At 39.1% G+C, this 21,311-nt stretch overlaps 1 protein-coding gene across 3 annotated transcripts in view; it reads right to left on the reverse strand.

Moving 5' to 3' along the window:
• Positions 1-4,549: 4,549 nt before the first annotated feature.
• Positions 4,550-21,311, reverse strand: part of LOC147633142 (MADS-box transcription factor 23-like) — a 69,586-nt gene continuing 52,824 nt past the window's right edge. The window contains exons 3-8 of one of the 3 annotated variants that reach the window (XM_086806159.1): positions 6,144-6,205; positions 5,902-6,001; positions 5,715-5,756; positions 5,456-5,497; positions 5,067-5,239; positions 4,550-4,894 (exon numbers count right to left, since the gene is read on the reverse strand). In XM_086806159.1, the coding sequence (XP_086662285.1) occupies positions 5,081-5,239; positions 5,456-5,497; positions 5,715-5,756; positions 5,902-6,001; positions 6,144-6,205 (405 nt within the window). In that variant the 3' untranslated portion in view covers positions 4,550-4,894; positions 5,067-5,080. Of the gene's footprint in view, positions 4,895-5,066; positions 5,240-5,455; positions 5,522-5,570; positions 5,644-5,714; positions 5,757-5,901; positions 6,002-6,143; positions 6,206-21,311 lie in introns of those variants that run through there. The other 2 variants (XM_086806160.1, XM_086806161.1) reach the window with 2 other exon arrangements.

The raw sequence follows: 21,311 nt of genomic DNA on the forward strand, positions 1-21,311 counted from the left end.
CTAACCCATGCTCCACTAGACCTTGTTCCCATGCTCCCATGCTCACAAGTCTAATGTGGGTTAGCCTCCTAGTATATGCACACATAATGTGTATATAATATAGCACACATAATGTACATATAACATCCATAGATCTCAACTAGGACCCTTGCAAGGTGAGGTAACAACCTCCCTTCCTCAAAAGTTTTGTCTCCATGGGTTTTAAAAAGAGAAAATGAGCAAGTTCTTAGAGCTATCTGAGGATGGAAAACCTATTAAAGTATATCACCAGTATTATGCAAGCCTTGTTGGATATCTCTAGTCCCATGGATAATGAGACCCTTCTCCATTGATTTGTCAAAAGAGTAGATCCTTCTTTGGATAAATTAGTAAAGAATGCAAAACCCTTGTCTATAACTGAAAGCAGTCAGGACTCAGGGGGGTAACTTATAAATATGTAAGCGTACCACGTGGGTTCAACAGAAAGGATTTCTAAAGTCCCTTTTTTACACATTTTTTACATACACAAGTTGAATAGAAAAAGGGTATGTTTTATTCATGAAAATTTCATAGCTAAGGGAGTTTTAAAATAGGCCTTCAACACACATTATACATAGGGTTTGAACCCCCCGAGAGTCTGGATGGCAATGGATTTTGTGTAAGTCTTTCCCAAAGAGATGGCCTGATAGAAGTTGTTTTTCCTCCTACTCCAAAAAGAGCTCATTCAAATTTTGATATACCATAGTCAAAGAGAAATATGAAACGCATCGGAGTCAAGTGTTTGAAGCTAATGGGCCTAAGTCCATGATTCTTTCCTCAAAATGATGATGAAGGATTCATAATTCTATCATAGGACGGAGCGTAAGTATTTTAGATGCCAACAATCAAAACATTTAATGAATGATTACCCAAATGCACAAGTTGTTGTCACCTGTCCAACTCCTTTTGTCCCCAAGATCTCGTTTCCTGAGGCCTGTGATCTCAACCCTCATAAATTGGAGAAATAAAAGGAGGCCAATTCCAACCCAATCAGTCACGCGGTTCCAATATCATGACAATAGCTAACCTAAAGGAAGAAGAGAGGAAGAATACATGCCACATTTGAACACTAGGGTCAGAACCAATAGTTCTCAATGCTTTAGACTTTTTCCAATTGATTTTAAGATTTTGGTTCATTCAAGTAGCCATCATTCTTTCATTTCTCTACAATGCTTGCATAAGTTAATAATCAACCAAAAGTAGAATAAACCAATGCAAGTAGAATTAGCGAGTGAAAATTTTCTTTTCACGTGTGCCATAAGATAGAACTAATTCAATTCTCCTTGGATGGGAATGAGGCTGAATGTAAATTTATCTCTCCTTGGATGGAAATGAGATCAAAAGTAAATTTAGTGTGTATGATGGGATTCTTGGTATGAATTGGCTCAGGCAAAACTAAGCTGATATTCATTGTCACAAAGGGACCATCTCCTTCATGGATGTTCAAAAGAACAAGGTGTGGATATGAAGGAACTAAAATGGTTAAGCAAGTATGCTAACATATTTTGTGAGGAATGGTTAAGTGAGCAAGCTGACATCTCGCTAACATATTTCCTGAGGAATGGTCAAGTGAGTATATTGTCATATTTCATGAGAAATTAACTGAAATTCCCTTTACCCATGAGGTTGATCATGAGATAGAGTTGATTTGTGGAGCCTAACCAATTGCAAAAGGATCTTCCAAGATGGTTGTTCTAGAAGTAATTTAGTTCAAGGAATAATTAAGGAAACTTTTGGATCAAGGATTTGTTTGGCCCAGTAGTATGTCCCCTTGGGCCGGTGTGCAACGCCAATTATCTTCCAGAAGAAGGACGGGACTCTCACATTGTAATCCCCTATACACATTTTATTTGATGATAGTAGTACTCATCACAAGTTTATTGATGCTTCTCTTATCCATGGATTGCATATCCTAATGGCATTGAAGTGACTACCACTATGTGGTCAGTTTGGCTCAAGGTGTGTCTCAGTGTTGACAAAGAAAGGTTTCTCGAGTCACTTTGAAGATCCAAGATTATAAAGAAAACCTTTCTTTCCTTATTATGCACCTTGACAGTATAGATCTGTTATTGAGCAAAGATTGATTTGATCACAAAAGCTCCATTGTAAATATTGACTACGTGCATCATGTAACTACTTTTGAGCATAATATAAGGAAGTTTTCCTTGGTTAGTGATTTATCTAGTCTAGCGAGTAAAATTCATTTTAATATTGACAATGATGTATCAAGTGTAATTAATGATGATTGTTATATATGCTCTACTTTGGAAACGAGAGAAATGCTCAAAAATAATGAATGTGATGTCCTTTATTGAGTCTTTATTCTTTTAAAGAATAAAGTAAAGTACAATTAAAGTACAGTACAATAATGGTATTTGTGCATTTTTCCTAAAGAATAAATTTGAAGAGTTTCTTGATTCAAAAATCTCTTTCTATATTCTAGTTGTTTTTCTCAACATGAAGTAGACGTTTTATAGGTAATCGGGTGCTAGTGCTATGAGTCTAGCTTTAGGAAAGGAAGAAAATAGTGATTCTCTTCTTCCTGAGAGTTTAATTGTGGGGGACCAACAGACGAGCTCTGGTGCTCTTGATACGGCAAAGATTGAAAGAATTGGACCTTTGGAGTGTGGAATCTCCTAAGAGAACTCTTTCAAGAGATTATGTCTGAGTTTTTAGACATGTTTCCAAAATAACTACCTCTAGGTTTACCTTCGAGAGAAGGTGAATATAACATCTCAAACAAACAAGCAGTATTTCAATCAAATACACCATATTTATATTTAAAGTAGTGTAAACCATCGCAAGCTTGAGTAAATATCATAGCTCTCTGCTCAAAGGTCATTTCAATATTCTTCTCATCTCAGTATCATTTTTAAGCCTTGGTTCCATAAACTAATCTAATTAACTTTTATGTACAAAGAGGGTCATTCTAATGTTCGTCTAGTTCTAATAATTTAGCCTTGTTCTATTTGATAATCCTTCTAGGGATTGCTCATCATTCTTAAGAGTTTTAAAGATCTCTTCCTCGAAAGTCCCTTAAATTCATTTTGATCTTTGTTTCTTGAATGCCTCTTTAAATTAAGCACCAATCCCTACTTTCATGTTCTTGATTTTTATCTCCGTTCTTATTTTCCATTAAAGAATAATTAAAAAATCTACTATTTTTAAGGCTTTCTAAACTTTGCTTTTGTGGTATAACCCTAGTCTTGAATGAGGTATTCTCAATCTCGATTCAAATATTAATCAAAACTCTAAAAATATGTTTTCCTTGGAACAGATTGACTTAACACAATAATACTTAAGTCCATCTTTATTTTCTAGAATTAAATTTGACCTATCCTTGGACTCGAATATTACTTGTTTTAAAGACCTTTTCTCTCTCTAAAGTGTTTTGTTTCTCTAAAACTCTCCTTGTGAAATCTTGTCTCTATAATTCTTTGCACTAAAAGTTCTCAAAAGAATTCTGAACATTCATCCAAACAATCTCTAATTAATGCTAAGATAGTTTTCCTACACCATACAACTATCGAACAAAATCTTGCCATGTACATTACAAGGCTCAAGGATGCTAGTTTGTTGCATTGTTGAACATCTACAAATAGTTAACTTCTTACCACCACCCCCTTGACCTCTTTGTCTATTAAGCATATTCATCTTAGTCAATCACATGTACATCATCAAAAGCACATTAAACCTAGCCATTACCATCAATGATCAATTTACCTTGACTACTCCCATTTATGCTTTTTCCATGCAAGATAACTCTTACCACATTTTCTTATATCCAAGGAAGGATTCGCTAATGGATACTGAGGAGAAGAGGTGAAAGTGTAGAGATGTCCAAGAGTGGAGTTGATGATTTCTTTTACCTTTTTAAAGAGAGTAACTCGGAGTTCCTTCTTCATCTTTATGACGTGAAGTCTCATGTTATACTCTTCACAAATAAGTCACAAAGAAGGTAAAGGCAAAGTTTTTACAAGTCTCATCATTTGGACAAACCCCTTCAAAATTCCTAAATAGAGGGAAGAGGAAAACTTCATATTGCAAGAGATCCCCCCTATGTGAGGGACTAGAGGGGAGGCTTGTGTAGCTCAACTGTTGAGAACTCAATGGACACAATCAAGAAATCACATGTATGTGGAAACGAATGATAGCAAGCAAAACATTTACATGTTTTCAAATTCTATAGCTGCACCCTTATCCGAGTTTTGCTCACAATAAAGTACTTACTAACAATAAATACCTTATTGTTAGTAAGAGATAGGTGAGGCAAGACACCCCTTATTCTATTATCTTGGACTAATCCCAAGGGGTGTGTGCATTAATATTCAAGCCAGCGACTCCTATGGTTGGTGGGTGAGAGAAAGTGGAATATATATGCATAGATTTTATTTCATTCCTCAATATCTAGATAGAACTATGAATATATACAAAGGTAAATTTAATATTAATTTTGATATTTTATCAATGCATATTATATTCTATTATTTATAATATATATGCATGTGAACCGAAAAGTAAAGACATAGCATTTTGATGCCCATTAGTGTGAGACCTTAATATTAGAAAATGGAGAGCCCAAAACCAATGGAAATAGCGAAAGTGTGACCCAAATTTGGTGCTCAGGTGCAGTGAGGCGATGAACATATATTCATATACATATTGTAACAGCTTTAGGGGCTTGGCATGCCCATACACTGTTTTTGTGAACCTGCGGGCAAGAAGCTTCGGTAGCGCTCCTTACGATGCCTGTCTGCCCTACTACACTGCTTATTGGCTGATATATTTATTTCTAGTGCCAATTGCAAATGACATTCGTTTATGGTAGTGCCATGGGATGGCCAAGGCGAGCGTGTAGAAGAATGACACCAGTCTCCTGCCAAAAGTCAGTAATTTTGACTATAACATTGTGTCTATACTAAAACACTAGTATCTATAGATTAAGTCGGTCTCTGTCTCCCCACTCGTGTGTGAGTGTGTGTGTTTTTGTGTGAGAGACAGAGATCACAGGGTTTGAAAGGTTTAATGAGAAAGGGAGTGAATGTTACCCACAGGAGATGATCTATCCGGGAAAATAACCAAGCTGAAGGGTGGTTTCAGCAGCACTCATGCTGGACTCACTTTGCTGAAGAGAAGCCTTCACACTTGAAGAGTCTTGAATGTCCTGAGAGCCCATGCGTGTAGTTGCACTTGGTGCTTGCATGACACGCACCTCAGCAAGCTTTTACCAAACCAGATACACAACATCAACTTAGTTATAACGATATTATCTATCCTGAACAACCCACATTATGCACCTTCAAATGTGTTCATAATATTAGATCATCACATTCAATTCAAAAGTACTGTTTTGCATTTTAACCCAGAGACAATTCAAAATTACTGTCAGCATTTTAACACAGAGCTTCGGTTTATGATGGTCGAAACATTGTCTTACCTTGGATCTTAAGGTCTCATTTTGTTGTGAAAGGAGCCGCTCCTAGTGGAAATTAAGAACACCAATAAGACACGCTTAGCTTTTATGTTGAAGTATTGCAGTTGTTGTCAGTGCCAAGACACGCTTAGCTTTTATGTTGAAGTATTGCAGTTGTTGTCAGTGCCTAGAAGGGGGCGCAATCCCAACACCTAAACATATAATACATAACCCACAAGTTACAACCCAAAAGAACAAGCAATTGATTCTACTAAGAATGCACCTTCTTTCGGAGCTCTTGAACTTGTTCCACCATCAATTGTGTCTGTCCAAAAAAGAGTACTAAGGCATTAATACGTGGAAGGGAACACACACACAGGCACGTGCATACATACATTTGTATATGTATGTACATGCCTACATGTACATGTAGAGCTTTGATTTTGTTTCCCTGAGGACTAAAAGCTCACCTTCCTCTCCCTCACTCTACTTATCCCACCTTCAAGTTGGCTTTCAAGTTTTTGTAGATCCTTCATTTGCAAGTTGCCCAAATTTTCACCCCGCATATTTCTGCATCATACAGCCCACATAATTTTTATTTTTATTCTTTGAAAATGCCCGTTGACACTATAAGCCACCGGGTGTCATCTACATATGCTAAACAACCATGAAAGTCAAATGAAGCAAAATAGTCATCCGTTGGTATTCACACCTTTGTGATTCTTCCATGATGCTTTGCTGGTCCTTCATTCGGGCAACCTCGTGTTTCCAAAACTGCAAACCAGACCACCACAGTAAAATTGAGTTTACACAAGGGTCTCAATCAATAAATTTAACAAGTGCTTCTTGCTACGGCATAAATTTTTTTCTTGTATGTATGTGTACGTAAGTGTGCCTATGAGTATACATCTATGCATATGTAAATATGTGCAAGCATATGTGAGTGAGTGTGAGCCTGTGTGTTTGTATATGCATGTGTGTACATGTATACATGTGTCTATGTGCGACTCTCTCATATAGATGCATATATCTATGCGGCCATCTCACATGTATTTTCTTTATGTCTCTGTCACGTACATAGACACACACATACTCACACATGCACTCTCTCTTCTCACACCCATCTCACGTACACACTCACACTCACACACATGTACATGTGACTACGTGGACGCATTTGTCCGAATGTGTTTATATATAATAGTATTAATATAATACTATTACACATTTACTATGTGTATATTGATTTATATATCATTATTATAATATATTACTATACATTTACTATATATATATATGTCTTTAATTTTCTTATATCATTACTTATTATATGTTTACATAGTGTTATTACATATATTTGTATTCTATATATTTTTTACTTATATATTTTATACCTTTATAGTTTTGTATTATATTATTTATTTAAATTTTCTTCTCTCAATATACCCCTACACTTCTCTCTCTCTCTCCCAATATGTGGCCTCCACTCCCCCAACCAACTCCCCCTCCCCCCCCCCCTTCTCCAACACATGACTCCTCCCCTCCCCCATCACATCTCCTTCTCCCTTTACCTTATCCCAACACTTGGCCCTCTTCCAAATGCCACGTGTCTTCTCCCCTCCCAAAAACTTGTGCATAATAGAGAGTATAGATATAGATAGATATATTATACACACACATGTATGTATGTATATGTGTACACACACGCGCGCGCGCGCACACACACATATGTGTGTGTGTGTGTGTGTATGCGTGTGTATATGTGTTAATGTATGTACGTATAAATACACCCACACATATATTTTATATTTATATAAACCATAGTCACAAGGAACGGGGGACGGGGACTGGAACGGGACGGGGGACAGCCATAAGTAGGGAACGGGGACGAGGGAGAGAACGGCACTCAAAAAATACTTTTTTTTAACTTTTTCTACTTTACACGTATTCTACTTTGGAAGTACATCAAAATGAGCACAAATTTACATAAAATGGTAAGCTTTTGAGTCATATTAACAAAATACGCCAATCAAAGAGTGAAGGCATTGACGATTGATTGTATTAATAATTAAGTAGATACAAAATGAGAGAGAGAAAGAAAGAAAGAAAGTAAGTTGTATTAACGTCTACTAGAGAGAGAGAGAGAGAGAGAGAGAGAGAGAGAGAGAGAGAGCCTAGAGGCCTACAGGCTTGGAAGTTGGAAGACTCAAGAGGCTTGAGGGAGAGGTGAGAGAGAGAGAGAGAGAGAGAGAGAGAGAGAGTCCTCAGTCTAGATAGTAGAGAGTAGGACCTTGTGTGAGAGGCTTGGAAGTTGGAACTTACTAAGTTAGAAGAAGCTTGAGGGAGAGAGACTAGAGAGAGAGAGAGTTGCTTGAACTTTGAAAACTTGAAGGGGTGTGTGTGTGCTTGTAGCCTTGTTCTTATATAGATATTAGATAGGCAAGAGAGAGGCAAGAGCAAGTGAGAGAGAGAGGCAAGGGCCAAGGCCCAAGGACCCAAGGCTCAAGCCTAAAGGCCAAACCTCAAGGCAAGAGAGAGGCAAGGGCCAAAGCCCTAGGCCCAAGGCCCAAGCCTCAAAGGATCAAGGCCTCCCCAAACGGCCAAGCCAAATGGCTAGAAACAGCCAAGGCAAACGGCTAGAAACGAGCAAAAGAAACCAATCTGACTGCGCAGAATGGCTCCCTGCCGTCCCCCCCACAATGTCGTCCCCCACAGCCGTCCCCGTTCCTACTGCCGTCCCCTTCACCGTCCCTTGTGAGGGACGCCTCCAGGGGGGCGTCCGACCATCCCCTGCCATCCCCGTTCCTGAACCGTCCCGACTCGGCGTTCCTCTGTTCCAACAGTCCGTCCCTTCCGTCCCCTATGACTATGATATAAACACACATGTATGCACACATACATTTTTTTAAATAATTTGATTTAATTCATATTTTATTAAAACCTTCTTTTATTCTCTCTCTCTCTCTCTCTCTCTCTCTCTCTCTCTCTCTCTTTTCACCCTCTTCCTCTTTACACCTATCTCTCTCTCTCTCTCTCTCTCTCTCTCTCTCTCTCTCCAAGGCATGTCCCCACTCACTCTCTCTTTGTCTCACTCTATGTCAAGCACACACACACATGCACATGTATGCATAAACTCTCCCTTTCTCTCTCTCTCTCTCACACACACAAATACATAGACATCCGCACATACACTAATGCAAACACACACTCCTTTCCCCACACACTCTCTCGCATGTAGAAATCATGTCTCTGTCTCTGTCTCTTTCTCACTCACTCACTTACTCACACACACACTTTCTCTCTTCTCACACACTCTCATACACAGAAACTCTCTCCCTCTCCCTCTCCCTCCCTCTCTCTCTCTCACACACACACACACTCACACATGCACACACACGGACTCAAACACACTCTCATACACACACACACACTCTTTCTCTCTCTCTCTCTCTCTCTCTCTCTCTCTCACACACACACACACACACACTCTCTCTCTCTCTTTCTTTCTCTCTTTCGGAATCAATCCGGGTCAATTTTAGCCAAGGGATTACAGGATCAGGTTCTAGCCTAATTTGAGTGTTTTAAGCACTAGAGGTCTCAACGGATGCTGAGGACATGAAATCAAAGTCTGCCGAGTCAGATCTAGCTTTCTTAGAGAAGACAAGCAATTCAGAGGCATTAGGGGAATGTTGAGGTCTATATGGGCCCTTTAAGCTGCCATATTATGATTTTAATGGCTTTTTGTTAAAATGTTAAGTTTCTTTGACTTTAGATACCTTCTTATTCTTCAAATGACTAGAAGTTTGAATTTCAAAGTTTCCCGCCAAAATTGAATTTAAAATTGAGTGGGCAAAACCATATCATGTGACATATCTATGGAAAGAGCTCAACGAGTAGATTCTAGATCTCTAATCTCTGACAAATTTTGAGCTCATATGTAGAAGTTATGGATGTAAGAAATTTCAAAAACTTTCCCCTCCACTTTTTGGGAATAAAAAATACAAAAAGGCATCTTCTAGAGAATCTTTTGACCACCTTTAATCACCCAACATTTTTGTATACATGGCATCACATGATTGGCTCTTTTCCTTAATAACCTTTTAATCACATGGCATCTTAAAGGGCCCCTATAGACCTCAACCTTCCTCTAATGCAAAAGTCAGTTGGGTCGAGTCAGCCAGAGAGGCAATTGGTCAACTAGTGGTTAGCTGTGGTCAGGAGAGGCCATTGGAAGTATGTTTAGAGTTGCTGGAGGTGACACCTGACCAGGGAGGAAATCTGGAGCAAGCAGCTGGGCTAGAAAGGGGGGGTTGGGAGGGTACATAAGAGTCCAAGTGAGTCACCTGGAGGGTTGGGGACAGTTGCTAGAGTGATAGGAGCCCTTGGAGCTGGGATTCTGGCATCCCCCAATTCTGGTCCCATTGATTTTCTTCCTTGTGTGCCTGTTGGTGGTGTATAGAGGCCGCCACCCAGAGACCACACATTGTTTTGGTGCCCCCACTGAGGATAACAAGGCTTCAATTTAGGTAATCCATCTCAAGAGTGAATCAAGCCATCGTAGGCATGGAGAAAGATTGGTATTTTCATGGAGATGGACATGAGGATGTCCATGCATTTGCTCAATATGTAGACAATAGATGCAATTTGAAAGAAAATAAGAGGAAGGTACTCTTTCTTGCACAAGGATTGAAGAAGTATGCACTCTTGTGGTGGCAAGGCTTGCATACGGAGGTCAAAGGCAACTAGAGACTTCTATCCAAAGCTTTTGTCTGTAGGTTTGAAGTCAGTGAAGATCAATATGCAGCATGGTTGGATGTGGAAGGTTTGATCCAGAGAGATGATGAACCTATGGACAGCTTTTATAGATTTGAGGAGCTTTGGTGTGACTATGTTTCTTTCTTTGATGAGCTAGATTAGGTGCATGAGATGATTCAAATGGTTAGCTTTGTTCAAGGCTTAAATGACAAGTTGCAAAGCAAGGTATTGCATCAACGTTGCCATACATATGCAGAGATTGTACATCATGCTTGTTACCAAGAGCAAGTGTTCTTGAAGAAGAAGAAACCTGCTCGAAAATAAAGATTAAATGTGAAACATGAAGAAAAGGTTTTTTTGGAGAAAAAGCAATTGACTGAAGATAAAGAAGGAAGTGTAGATGAAGACCTTGCAGTGTGTTTATCCACATATCCATCAAAGATAATATCATAGATTCTCCAAATGCATGTTTAGAGTATGAAGATATGTTTGGCGGTGGGCTGCATGGTTTACTTGATAAACATGAAGATGTTGAGATTGTTTGCCAAGAACTAGATGAGTTATAGGTTGCTATTGAGTATGATGACATGCATAAGCACACAGATGAATATAATGCAAATACACCAGATTTGACCAAGATTTGGATGAGGCATTGCAGGACCTTGTAGTGAATGAAAATAAGAGGAAGACACCTCTTTGTGATAATGATGAAGCTGACTCTAATGATGAAAGTAGCCTTTTTGATGAAGTGTTAGATGATCTTTTGGCTCTAGATGCTAATGGAAAAGAGATTGTCAGCTCTAAGACTTATGATTATGGAGAGGCTGCTTGTCAAACTGTGGATCCAATGTATATGATTGAACATGTAATCAAAGATGAGTTGGAAGGGGTTTTTGGTTGTGGACAGATGCTGAATTTGCAGGATTTGTTTTTTGGGCTGCCGGAAAACGCTTTGTGGAAAGTACTGTGGATATTGAAGCTTTGTTGAATGATGCTTTTGAGGGTATCCCTTTTCTGTTTGAAGGAATTATGGATCTGTATGGATCTGAGTGATATTGGACAAGCTGATGCTCCGGGGGATGTTGAAGAGTGTGTTAGTGATGGAGAGCATTTGAATGTTGTGAATCAACTGTTAAGGAGGGAATTGAGGTTGTTGGTGAGAACTTGTTGCAGGTTACAGATTCAAGATGCTTGGATGTTAGGGCTCAGATTGGTCCTGACACCTGGAGTGATGGGTTGGAGAGTGGAGACGTTTGTGAAAGATTGATCAGAAGCGTTCTAGGTTGAGGGAAGGACTCAGAACTGACCAGGTTGGAGAAAGTGGGAAGAAAGTTGACGAGAGAGGAGAAGCAAGATGAGGGCTGGACGAAAGAAGACGTACATGGGGTTTTCCGCTTTTTGATGTGAATAAGAAAAATATGTCTTTTTTTAAATCCAGGTGGCTGGATCAGGTTAGTAAAATGGCAATGGAGGATGGCTTTATACCCTTTTGACCCAATGAGGGTACTAGGATACTGTGGGTGCTTTTGTTGCTGTATATAGAATTGTACAGAACTGTTAGTAGCAAAGAGCTGTTTGGAGTATAAAGCAGTATGTGTAAAGCAGTATGTGTAAAGCAGTATGTGAAACACATAAATGTGTTAAACTTGGGAGGTGGGCTATATCCATGGCCCATCCAAAAGGCAGTGTGTAAATAAATGAAAAGGGTAAAATGTGAAGATCCCAGGTGGACAAAGATGGCATAGCATCAAATGGATAAGGCATGTGCGCCAAATCGAAATAGGAAGCGCATGGATGGATATGGGAATGGGTGGCACAGTTTCTGGAAGAATGGAGCCGGCAATGTGCCTAAGGGGATAATGAGGAGAATTTTTGTAGAATTGTGGGGGACGAGACGGGGGACGAAGAAAAACATGAGAGGGAGAGAAGAGATAAAAGGTTTACAGACATTTATGTCATGTTACACACATTGGTGATCACCAAAGAGCTATTTGCTCTTAGTATACTTGTGGGTCCTTGATCACTTCTTGGGAAAGGTTTGTTGGGAAAGGTTTGTATGATGTGAGTTATGCCGCAACTTAGATACCATTGGGACAATGCTGAGATGATTTTGGCAGCTTTTGTTGAGACTTAATAAGGGAATTCTCTTTTGAGGTGTGCATCCCACGAGTATAGTAAGCTAAGGATTGGCCAAGGATTATAGAATTCAACTCTCATGCCTTATAACCAATTGGTTGCCCACGACCATAAGTGCCAAACCTTGACATCTTGTAAATGTCAAGCATCCTTAAAAACTCTACATCAGAGTCTGTACTGGACATTGGATATGAGTTGTATCTCAACGGTCCTTGTGTGAAATCTTGTTCTGTCATATAAGTGTCGGTGAAATTCTCAATGTGAGTGGTCCTGTCTGAATGTGTTTCATGGGTGTCATGCCAGGAGCTATAGATTAAGGTCTTAGAATAGGGAGAGGTGTCTCAGGCAACTTAAGAATTCCTCTAAGAAGGAGGTTAGTTCTAGTAGGGGACATAAGATCTCCACTACCCACAATATGTGGCACAAGGAGTGCTAAAGATTGGGTGGTAGCAGGAAGAGTTTGGATAGCCATACCATGATTTACTAGATTTTATCTAGAATTGCGAGTATCATGATTAGTGTATCTCTTGCAATAACCACGACAAGCCTATCCATCCCCTATTGAATGGACACTCATTACTAGTGTGATTGCCTCCACAATAAGAACACCATGTTTCCTCTCTCCTTGGATATGCTCCGGAATCTCTAAGACGTACTTTCTAATTCTCCTCCATTTTCTTTAACACAACAACAGTCATGTCCTCACACTCATTTTATCTGACCCTCTTGCTATTGGAGGTTGTGCTATGATGGGTTTTGGATGGTGTACAAGATTTCTCAAACCCTTTTATACGAAACATGTTATCATCAAAGTCCAGAGCATCGATGTAGCACTCATTAAAGGTTGTCCGCCTTTGTAAGTTAAGGTAATTTTGCAATTTTTGATCTTTCAATTCTTCAAGAAGCAAAAAAATCAATCTTGGTTGACTCGACTTCTCATCAATGGAGTAGAAAGAATGATAATATTTTATGCGTATATGTATTCTTATACCGCCTCATTTTCTATTTGCTTGACATTGTTCAACTAGAGTTAGATGACTCCATTTCTGTCCAGTCTTTGAGAACTCTATCCTAAAAGCATTCTTAAAGGAAACGTAAGTGGCCTTATAGGGAGATTCAAGTGTTCGGAACCATCGTATGATTGCTCTATGTTAAAACTATGAATCAAGCTCTCCTAATCACAAGACATTGACCTAATCATTAACTAATTCTATACTAATAATAACACTAATCCAAGGTGAATAGAAATGAAGAAAACTCATAATGAGTGCTAATTAAGATGCACTCAAGTAGAATTAGACACCAAGATAAACTAGCTTGGATACATAAATAGACTTGAGATAAGTGCAATTGATATGCTCATTGCTTGAAATGGCCTCCTTTTATATGAGAAAGTATACCCTTGGGCTAATACATCAATGTGGGATAATTTCCTTTACTCATGTGGCTTTTCATCATTCTCACTCCCTACCTTTTCCTTGTGCTCAATGACATCACATTTTTCATCAAATGGCACCACATTTCTCAAGAACCCCCTTGGTTTCATTTTTGCAAGGTGATCACATGCAAGTTTTATAACATATTTTCACCCCCCCTCCCCCCTTATTTCTAACTTGGTTGGGTAACTCAAAGGTTCTTTTGACTTGGTACTCTCCAGCTCAGAGATTATTTTAGAGATGGTTGGATTGATTTTCACTCCCCAAGGATACTTCTTTGGCTACTCTCTCGTGGTCAAGTGTTTTATATTGTATCACTTCCCCTAGGTGCTATGAGAAACTTTGGCTCATGTGCGACTTTGACACTTCCCCTCCTTAATGCTACTTTGGCTCTAGGTCAGAGATGAATTTTCAACTTGGGTATGTCATTGGCTCCAAAGGCTAGTTATAAGCACTTTTTGTGACAAGAATGATTTTTTTCAACAAACTTTTGTTTAAGAAATGGATAGTCTGGTGAATTTTGATGTGAGACTTATGCTGCTTCTCTTTCTTCTTCGTTGTATCTTTTCTTGTAGCCTTCATGTTTGTTGCAACTGCTTTGCTTATGCACACCTATCCTTGCACACTCATTTGGTTGCGAGATTTTTACAAGGAATTTGCTCTTAATTTTCACACTCACTCTCATGTGCTCATATTGACCGCTTTTACAATGGTTTTCATGCACAATTTTGGAGTATTTCTCCCCCTTGAACACAAAATTTAAAAATCCCAATCATTTCTATTAATGAACATTTCCTTAGGGACCTAGCCATCAATCTAATTTGCACTAATGGAATGTAAAGAATGAAGCTCGTAGACACTTTTTCTTTAGTTCCCATGTGAACAACCTGCTAACAGAGAGTAAGGCTTATTAATCCTCAGAAATCCTTTTATTATTTATAGTTTTTTTAATAAACTCAACCTTATCTCTTCTTCTTCACGATCCTTCCCGGATGCTCATCTGTAGATGCTTCTTTGTCAGTCTTCTCTTTCTGTGCAGGTTGTCGAGATAATATGGATGGGTTCTTGCTACGCTGCCTTCTTTGGATGTGATCTTTCTTCTCTCTATTGTCCGTCGGCTCTGTTGCTACACATATGCTCGCTTGCTATGTTAACAAAAACAGGACTGATGTGTATTCGCTACCTTGTGGAAGTGCCCACTACTTGCTCCAGACGTGCCTTTAAGGCCACCACACTGCTACTTGCGCTGGCGTACTGGCTGCTCTCTTACTTCTAGTTGCTAGCTCTAATGCTTGCCTTTTTTTGCACTTCTATAGCTCGCGGACTTGCTTCTCGACTCTACTTTACTACTATGTGTGCTTCTAAGACCTGCGCTCATACTCTGCTCTCTCTGCACACTATAGAGAGCCGTTTGCATAAATGTTTCTCGTACCTGTATAAACCTATTCATATTGTACGGTTTGTACAGTGTGATTTCATACGATCTCGTATGGTACGAATTGACCGTTTGTAATTTTTAACTCTTAACAGTTTTTGGTTCTTCCAAATTGAAAATTTCTAAGTTTGTAAGTGCTTAAGAAAAACGTATTTTATCATACGGTATCCCAAAATTTCATATCGCACCAAAAACTCTCGTATGTTATCACACCGCACGGTATTGTATTTTCTTACCAGTGACAACTATGCCCGTTTAATGTACCTTATCTCTCTCTGACACTTTTGCTCTAGCTTCCACCACTACCTCAAGTATACTATTGCTACTTGTGCTTCTTCCCTATTGCTGACAATAACCACAATGTACGCGTTAGTTCTTGTGCCAACAACAACACATGCCCAACAGAGCAGTAACAATGTTTGTTGCTTCCACTTGCTCTTTTAGTGAGACGTTTATGCTAGTTGCTACTGTTCGTGCAGCTACACACAGAGTTATGTGTTGCTTCAATTTTTGAGACTCTAATTGAATGATAAGAATAAATCTCTAATGTTGCATGGAGCCTAGACAACCCTGATCTACTTGCAAAGGAAACCCTAATAGAAGAAGTGAAAAATAAACCTAATTATATCCTACTCAATTTCTCTAATTACTTACTAATGAAATGAAAAAGCTAAGCTAATAGAGAGCTACACCTAAGCACTGATACAATGTTAAAACTATAGATCAAGCTCTCCTAATGACAAGACATTGACCTAATCCTTAACTAATCTTACTCTAATGACAAACACTAATCTAAGGTGGATCGAAATGAAGAAAACGCATAATAAGTGTGTGCTAATAAAGATGCACTCAAGTACAATTACACACCAAGATAAATTAGCTTGGATACATAAAGAGACTTGAGATAAGTACAAGTGACATATTCATCATTTAAAATGGCTCCCTTTTATATGAGGAGATACACCCTTGGACTTGAGTCTTGTATATTAATGTGGAATAATTCCCTTCGCTCATGTGACCTCATCCTAGGCTTTGCTCTTGCTTGGATACTCGTTCTCACTGCCTATCTTTTCCTTATGCTCAATGGCACCACATTTCTCAAAAATGGCACTACATTTCTCAACACTCCATCTGGAGTCAATCCAAAAGCTAAGATCTGAGTAGTCTTGTCAATGACACCTACTCCCTCACACATTTTCTCAAACACCTCTAAATAATCTAGGGCACCCTGTTTACTATCCTACTTGCTATCGTACTTGTTTCATGAGTCTGTGAGCTTGTTGGACCTTAGATCAAAATCATTCATGAGGTTTGTTCTCTAGGAATAACGTGTTATTCTATTGAAAAACTTAATTAAAATACATTTAAAAAATAGCGCTGCATGTTTATTCAAAAACAAGCTTTCATAAAATATTATAGAATTAAAATACACTATTCAGGGTTCAGTGCTACACGTTTAATGAATATAGAAAAGGGTGATTAGCCTCTCTTTAATGAAAAAAGCAAAGGGTAATTAGTTCCTCCAAGGCTGATTAGCCTCCTCAGATTAAACAATATTCAAATCAAAATCAGTTTAATAGGATTGGCAGTTCAAATCAGAGGAGCTTCATAGTTCATGTCTAAATCCCATCTTCAAGAGGATTAATCTAGGCTGCAAATCCTTGCAGGTGTGCTTCTCTCCTCTCTATATCTTCTATTGTTATTGCACATAGTTTTATTTATTCTAATTTAGTGATGTGTTTTACACAATTAGATAGGGCTGAGGATAGATGGCAAGCCCCTCCGTTTGTCTTATTGACACATGGAGGGGCTGACTTTTCAAAGCGCCCCCGCCCGTTTTACCTTTAACCTCCCCCCCCATTGTATGTATGTTGGACGTCGGGATGCATGGCCATGCGCATGGGACCCATCATGTTTCAAACTCCAACTCCAGTCCGCTCGAGCCTGCGTTCTCTCATCTATCCATTCCAACGTGTGGCAGACGGATGGCATCCACCATGGCGTCTCCCAGCCGCCAAGCCACCGTCCCTACCAACGCCCTCTCCACTCTTCCTTTTGCATACCAATGCACACGCAGGATCCCCCCAACCGCGCGAGCGCCCGAGACATGCTCTGTGGCTCTTTCAGGGCCGAGAGGCAGTAGCTCTCTTGTCTTCGGGTATGCTTCTATGGTTGATTCAGGGCGGAGAGGCAGTGGATTCAAGGCAGCAGGGGAAGCCAATAATTGTCAGGGCTCTGACAGTGGAGAGGGACTGGTCCAGCTTGGTAGATTCAAGGATACGGGATATGGCATAAGGGACTCGATAATCACCATTAGCTCCAGCTCCTCGTGTGATTACAATATTCCCCACTCCCCAGCATTGGACGACCTGCATCACGTTCTCTCCTCTGCAACAACAAGGAGGAGGGTTAGTGCCTTATGGCATAACAGTCTCATGCGGCGAAGATCATCCACGGGATTCTCCATATCCCCATCAATATCTTCTCTGTCTAAGAGACCAGAGCTCTTAAGGGGCTTCCACTCCTAACGAGGATGAGCCCCATGCTGCACCCTCAAATGATGGGCCTGCATCTCCATGAACATCATTCAAGGGTGCAGGCCCATCATTGGAGGGTGCAACATGGGACTCATCCTCGTTACGAGTGGAAGCCCCTTGCTCTCGTCTCTTAGACCCAGAAGATATTGATAAGGATATGGAGAATCCCGTGGATGATCTTCGCTGCGTGAGACTGTTATGTCATAAGGCACTAACCCTCCTCCTTGTTGCTATAGAGGAGAGAACATGATGCAGATCGTCCAATGCTGGGGAGTGGGGAATATTGTTGCCTCCTCTTCCTGACCTGGTCCTCACCATGTCCTCACTGCCCTCGGAATCACTTGAATAAAAGGAATGATTGTCCTCTATCAGCGTATAAACTAATAACACTAATTAGTACTAACTAAAACTCATTACATAATACTGACTAATAATTTAACACTAATGCTAACTAATTATTAATTCTAACTAATCAATAATATTAACAATCATATTAACAATAATACTAACTAACTAACTCTAGTCCTACTATTAGCTCTTTAATTAATAATTAAATCAACTCTAACCTCTAAAGGAACTAAAAAACACAAACAAGAAAGCTTATTTAAGCTACAATGCACACATTCATCACACACCTACCTTCATTATACCAATTCTAAAAATCCACAAAAATTTACAAAAACCATGCAAGAAATCCACAAATCAAGCAAAATCCCCTCAAGCAAGAGAGAACCACATAAATTCTTTTTCTTTTCTTCCAATCCTTTCCACACATAGATCTTTCACCACACAAATATCTGCCTCTTAGCATGTAGCTCACATCAACTTTTGGTGCACATTTGTAAAGGCTCCCATTAAGACAAAGCAACCATGCTCCTTGACAGTGGCGCCAATGGAAAGCCTAAATACACCGCACTCACTAGCACAAAGCTAACCGAATGAGAAGTACTCACCTTTCACATGTCGTTGGAACTTGGTAGCTTATCCGCCAGATGCTCGCTGAAGTGACAACCGTGTGAATGCAAGCTAGCACTTAAGAAGACCCGCCTCCCATTATTATCTATGAGAATTTTCTATGTACAGCTTGGAAGTCCCCTTTATTACATAACCATGCTCTACTACACAAGACAATAGCTCACTCTCACTCTCTCACTAGCAAGGCATGGCAAGACCAAGACAACAAGAATAAAAGACTCAAACATACTCACTCTCACACAAACACTACCAAGAGAACAAGAGGATAGAGTAGAGAACTAGAGCACAAGTAGCAAGAACACTCAAGGAAATGTCTCTTTCTCATTAGTTAAAGTCACTTATATACATGCCACTTATTAGCTCACAAGCGTTCACTATCACCGAAGCTAGGTGCTCAACACTTAAAAAGTGAACTAATGAGAAGTAACTAAAGATCTTTCATGAAGTGCGTAGGATGATGGCCTATACAAGCCATGCAATCCGTGTTGACTACAACAAGAAGTAAAAATGTAAGATTAGAACATACTACACACATCTAAAGCTTTGCTTTGGACAAGTAGACATTACATGGTTTGAGCAACCAATTTATAGTTCTTGATATCCGTGGTCACTCCTTCTTGGCTCCAAATGTCTAAGCCCTTTTCTTAGTTCTTCCACAAGTAGGATGCGTCTTCTTTGCTCATTGTTGATAATGAATACTCCAATATCCATTGTGTACAAGGTCTTGACACTACAACACATCTAAAGCACAATGACGTTTTTTAGCAGGACTTTTCGAAGGAAAATATCAAGGGTTTTAACGATGCTGAGCAATGATTGTCGCTACATTTTCTTGTTGCTCAGCAGCGCTTTTGTAACAAAAAATCGCTGCTCAACAACGTATATAGCAACAAAAAATATTGCTATACTGTAAAAATATCCCGTTTTGTTGTCGCCGTGTAGTTTTTATCTTTTGAATACAATAAACTTGTACTCTGAGTTTTTTTTACAAGTTTATGTCTTATCTATCACTTCTACCTCTCCTATCCTATCCTCCTTAAACTCAAGCAATCCTCAAACTCAAGCAAGGTATGTCTACTCTTTTCCTTTATCTCCTATGCAAATAGGCTTTCCATGAATACTTTCTTGTGAGCATTTCCTTTCTCTTTCCTCTCCTTTAAGTTTTTCTTTTCTTCTTTTTGCCTTCTTATTAAAGCTTAGCCATTATGAGTAGTTTTCCTTATTCTTTTTTTTTCCTAATTAAGAGCTCTCTATTAAAGCTTCATATAGTAAGAGAACTTGATTTTACTTAATACTTTTTTTTTCTTAACTTGATTTAGTTTTGTAAGTTTTCAACACATACAAGCCTCACAAGAGATCTCTTTCTTGTATATTTCTTCTTTCATACTTTTATATATTTATAGGATTTGTCATTTCTAGGACTTTTAAGATTAAGGTTTGTTATTGATACTTTTTTTTCTTAATTTGATTTGATTTTATAAGTTTTCAACATATACAAGCCTCACAAGATAAGAGATCTCTTTCTTGTATATTTCTTCTCTTATGCTTTTACGTGTTATAGAGTCTGTAAGTTTAGGGTTTGTAAGTTTAGGGTTCTAAGATTAGGGCTTATTATTTTTTTCATGCTCTATAGATAGCCTTTAGAGAGCTATGCTTCTCTGAAGAGATGGCCATATGCCTTAGCCTCATGCATAAGACTTATGCATTAATGCCATATGCATAAGCTTTATGCATGAGGCTTATACATAACCTTCATACATGAGGCTTATGAATAAGCAACATGCATGAGACTCGTCAATAAGCATGCCAATAGCAACCTAGACATGTCACTAACTTCCAATGCTACCTCGGCATGCCGATAGCTACCTAAGCATGCCGATAGCTTCCAATGTATGCCGGTAGCTTCCAATGCATGCTGGTAGCTATAGCCATATGCATGCCGATAGCTACCAATGCATGCCGGTAGCTTCCAATGCATGCCGATAGCTATAGCCATATGCACGCCGATAGCTACCAATGCATGCCAATAGCTTTCAATGCATGCCGATAGCTACCTAGATATGTCGATAGCTTTCCATGCATGCCGATAGCTATAGCCATATGTACACCGATAGCTACCAATGCATACCGGTAGCTATATGCATGCCGATAGCTATAGCCTTAGGCATGCCGGTAGCTATAGCATTATGCATGCATTAGCCTTTAGCATACATTAGCCTTATGCATTATCCATATGAAAAAGACCTTATGCATAAGCCTCATGCATTAGAGCATGCATAAGAGTTATAGTATTTATGCTTCTTCTTGGATAGATGACAAATAAGTTACGACGCGATGTTACACGTGTAGGAGAAGTTGATATCCCAACAATATTTGTAAGTATATATTAACCTCAAGATGTATCTTATATTTTAATTAAAGAAGATTATCTTAAAAAACAACATAATTGTAATGTTCATTTGTTTCTATGTCTATAGCTTGAAGCAATGGACCGCCCCTTATGCAAAATGAATACGATTTTGCATTACAACAGGATTTAAAAGCTCTATTTGAAAGGGTGCAAGAACAACAATATATTCTTATTACTGTGGAGAACATGCTTGGCA

The sequence above is a fragment of the Cibotium barometz genome, chromosome 12 (assembly GCF_041138505.1).
Source record: "Cibotium barometz isolate CiBa-2024 chromosome 12, ASM4113850v1, whole genome shotgun sequence".
Classification (NCBI taxonomy): domain Eukaryota; kingdom Viridiplantae; phylum Streptophyta; class Polypodiopsida; order Cyatheales; family Cibotiaceae; genus Cibotium; species Cibotium barometz.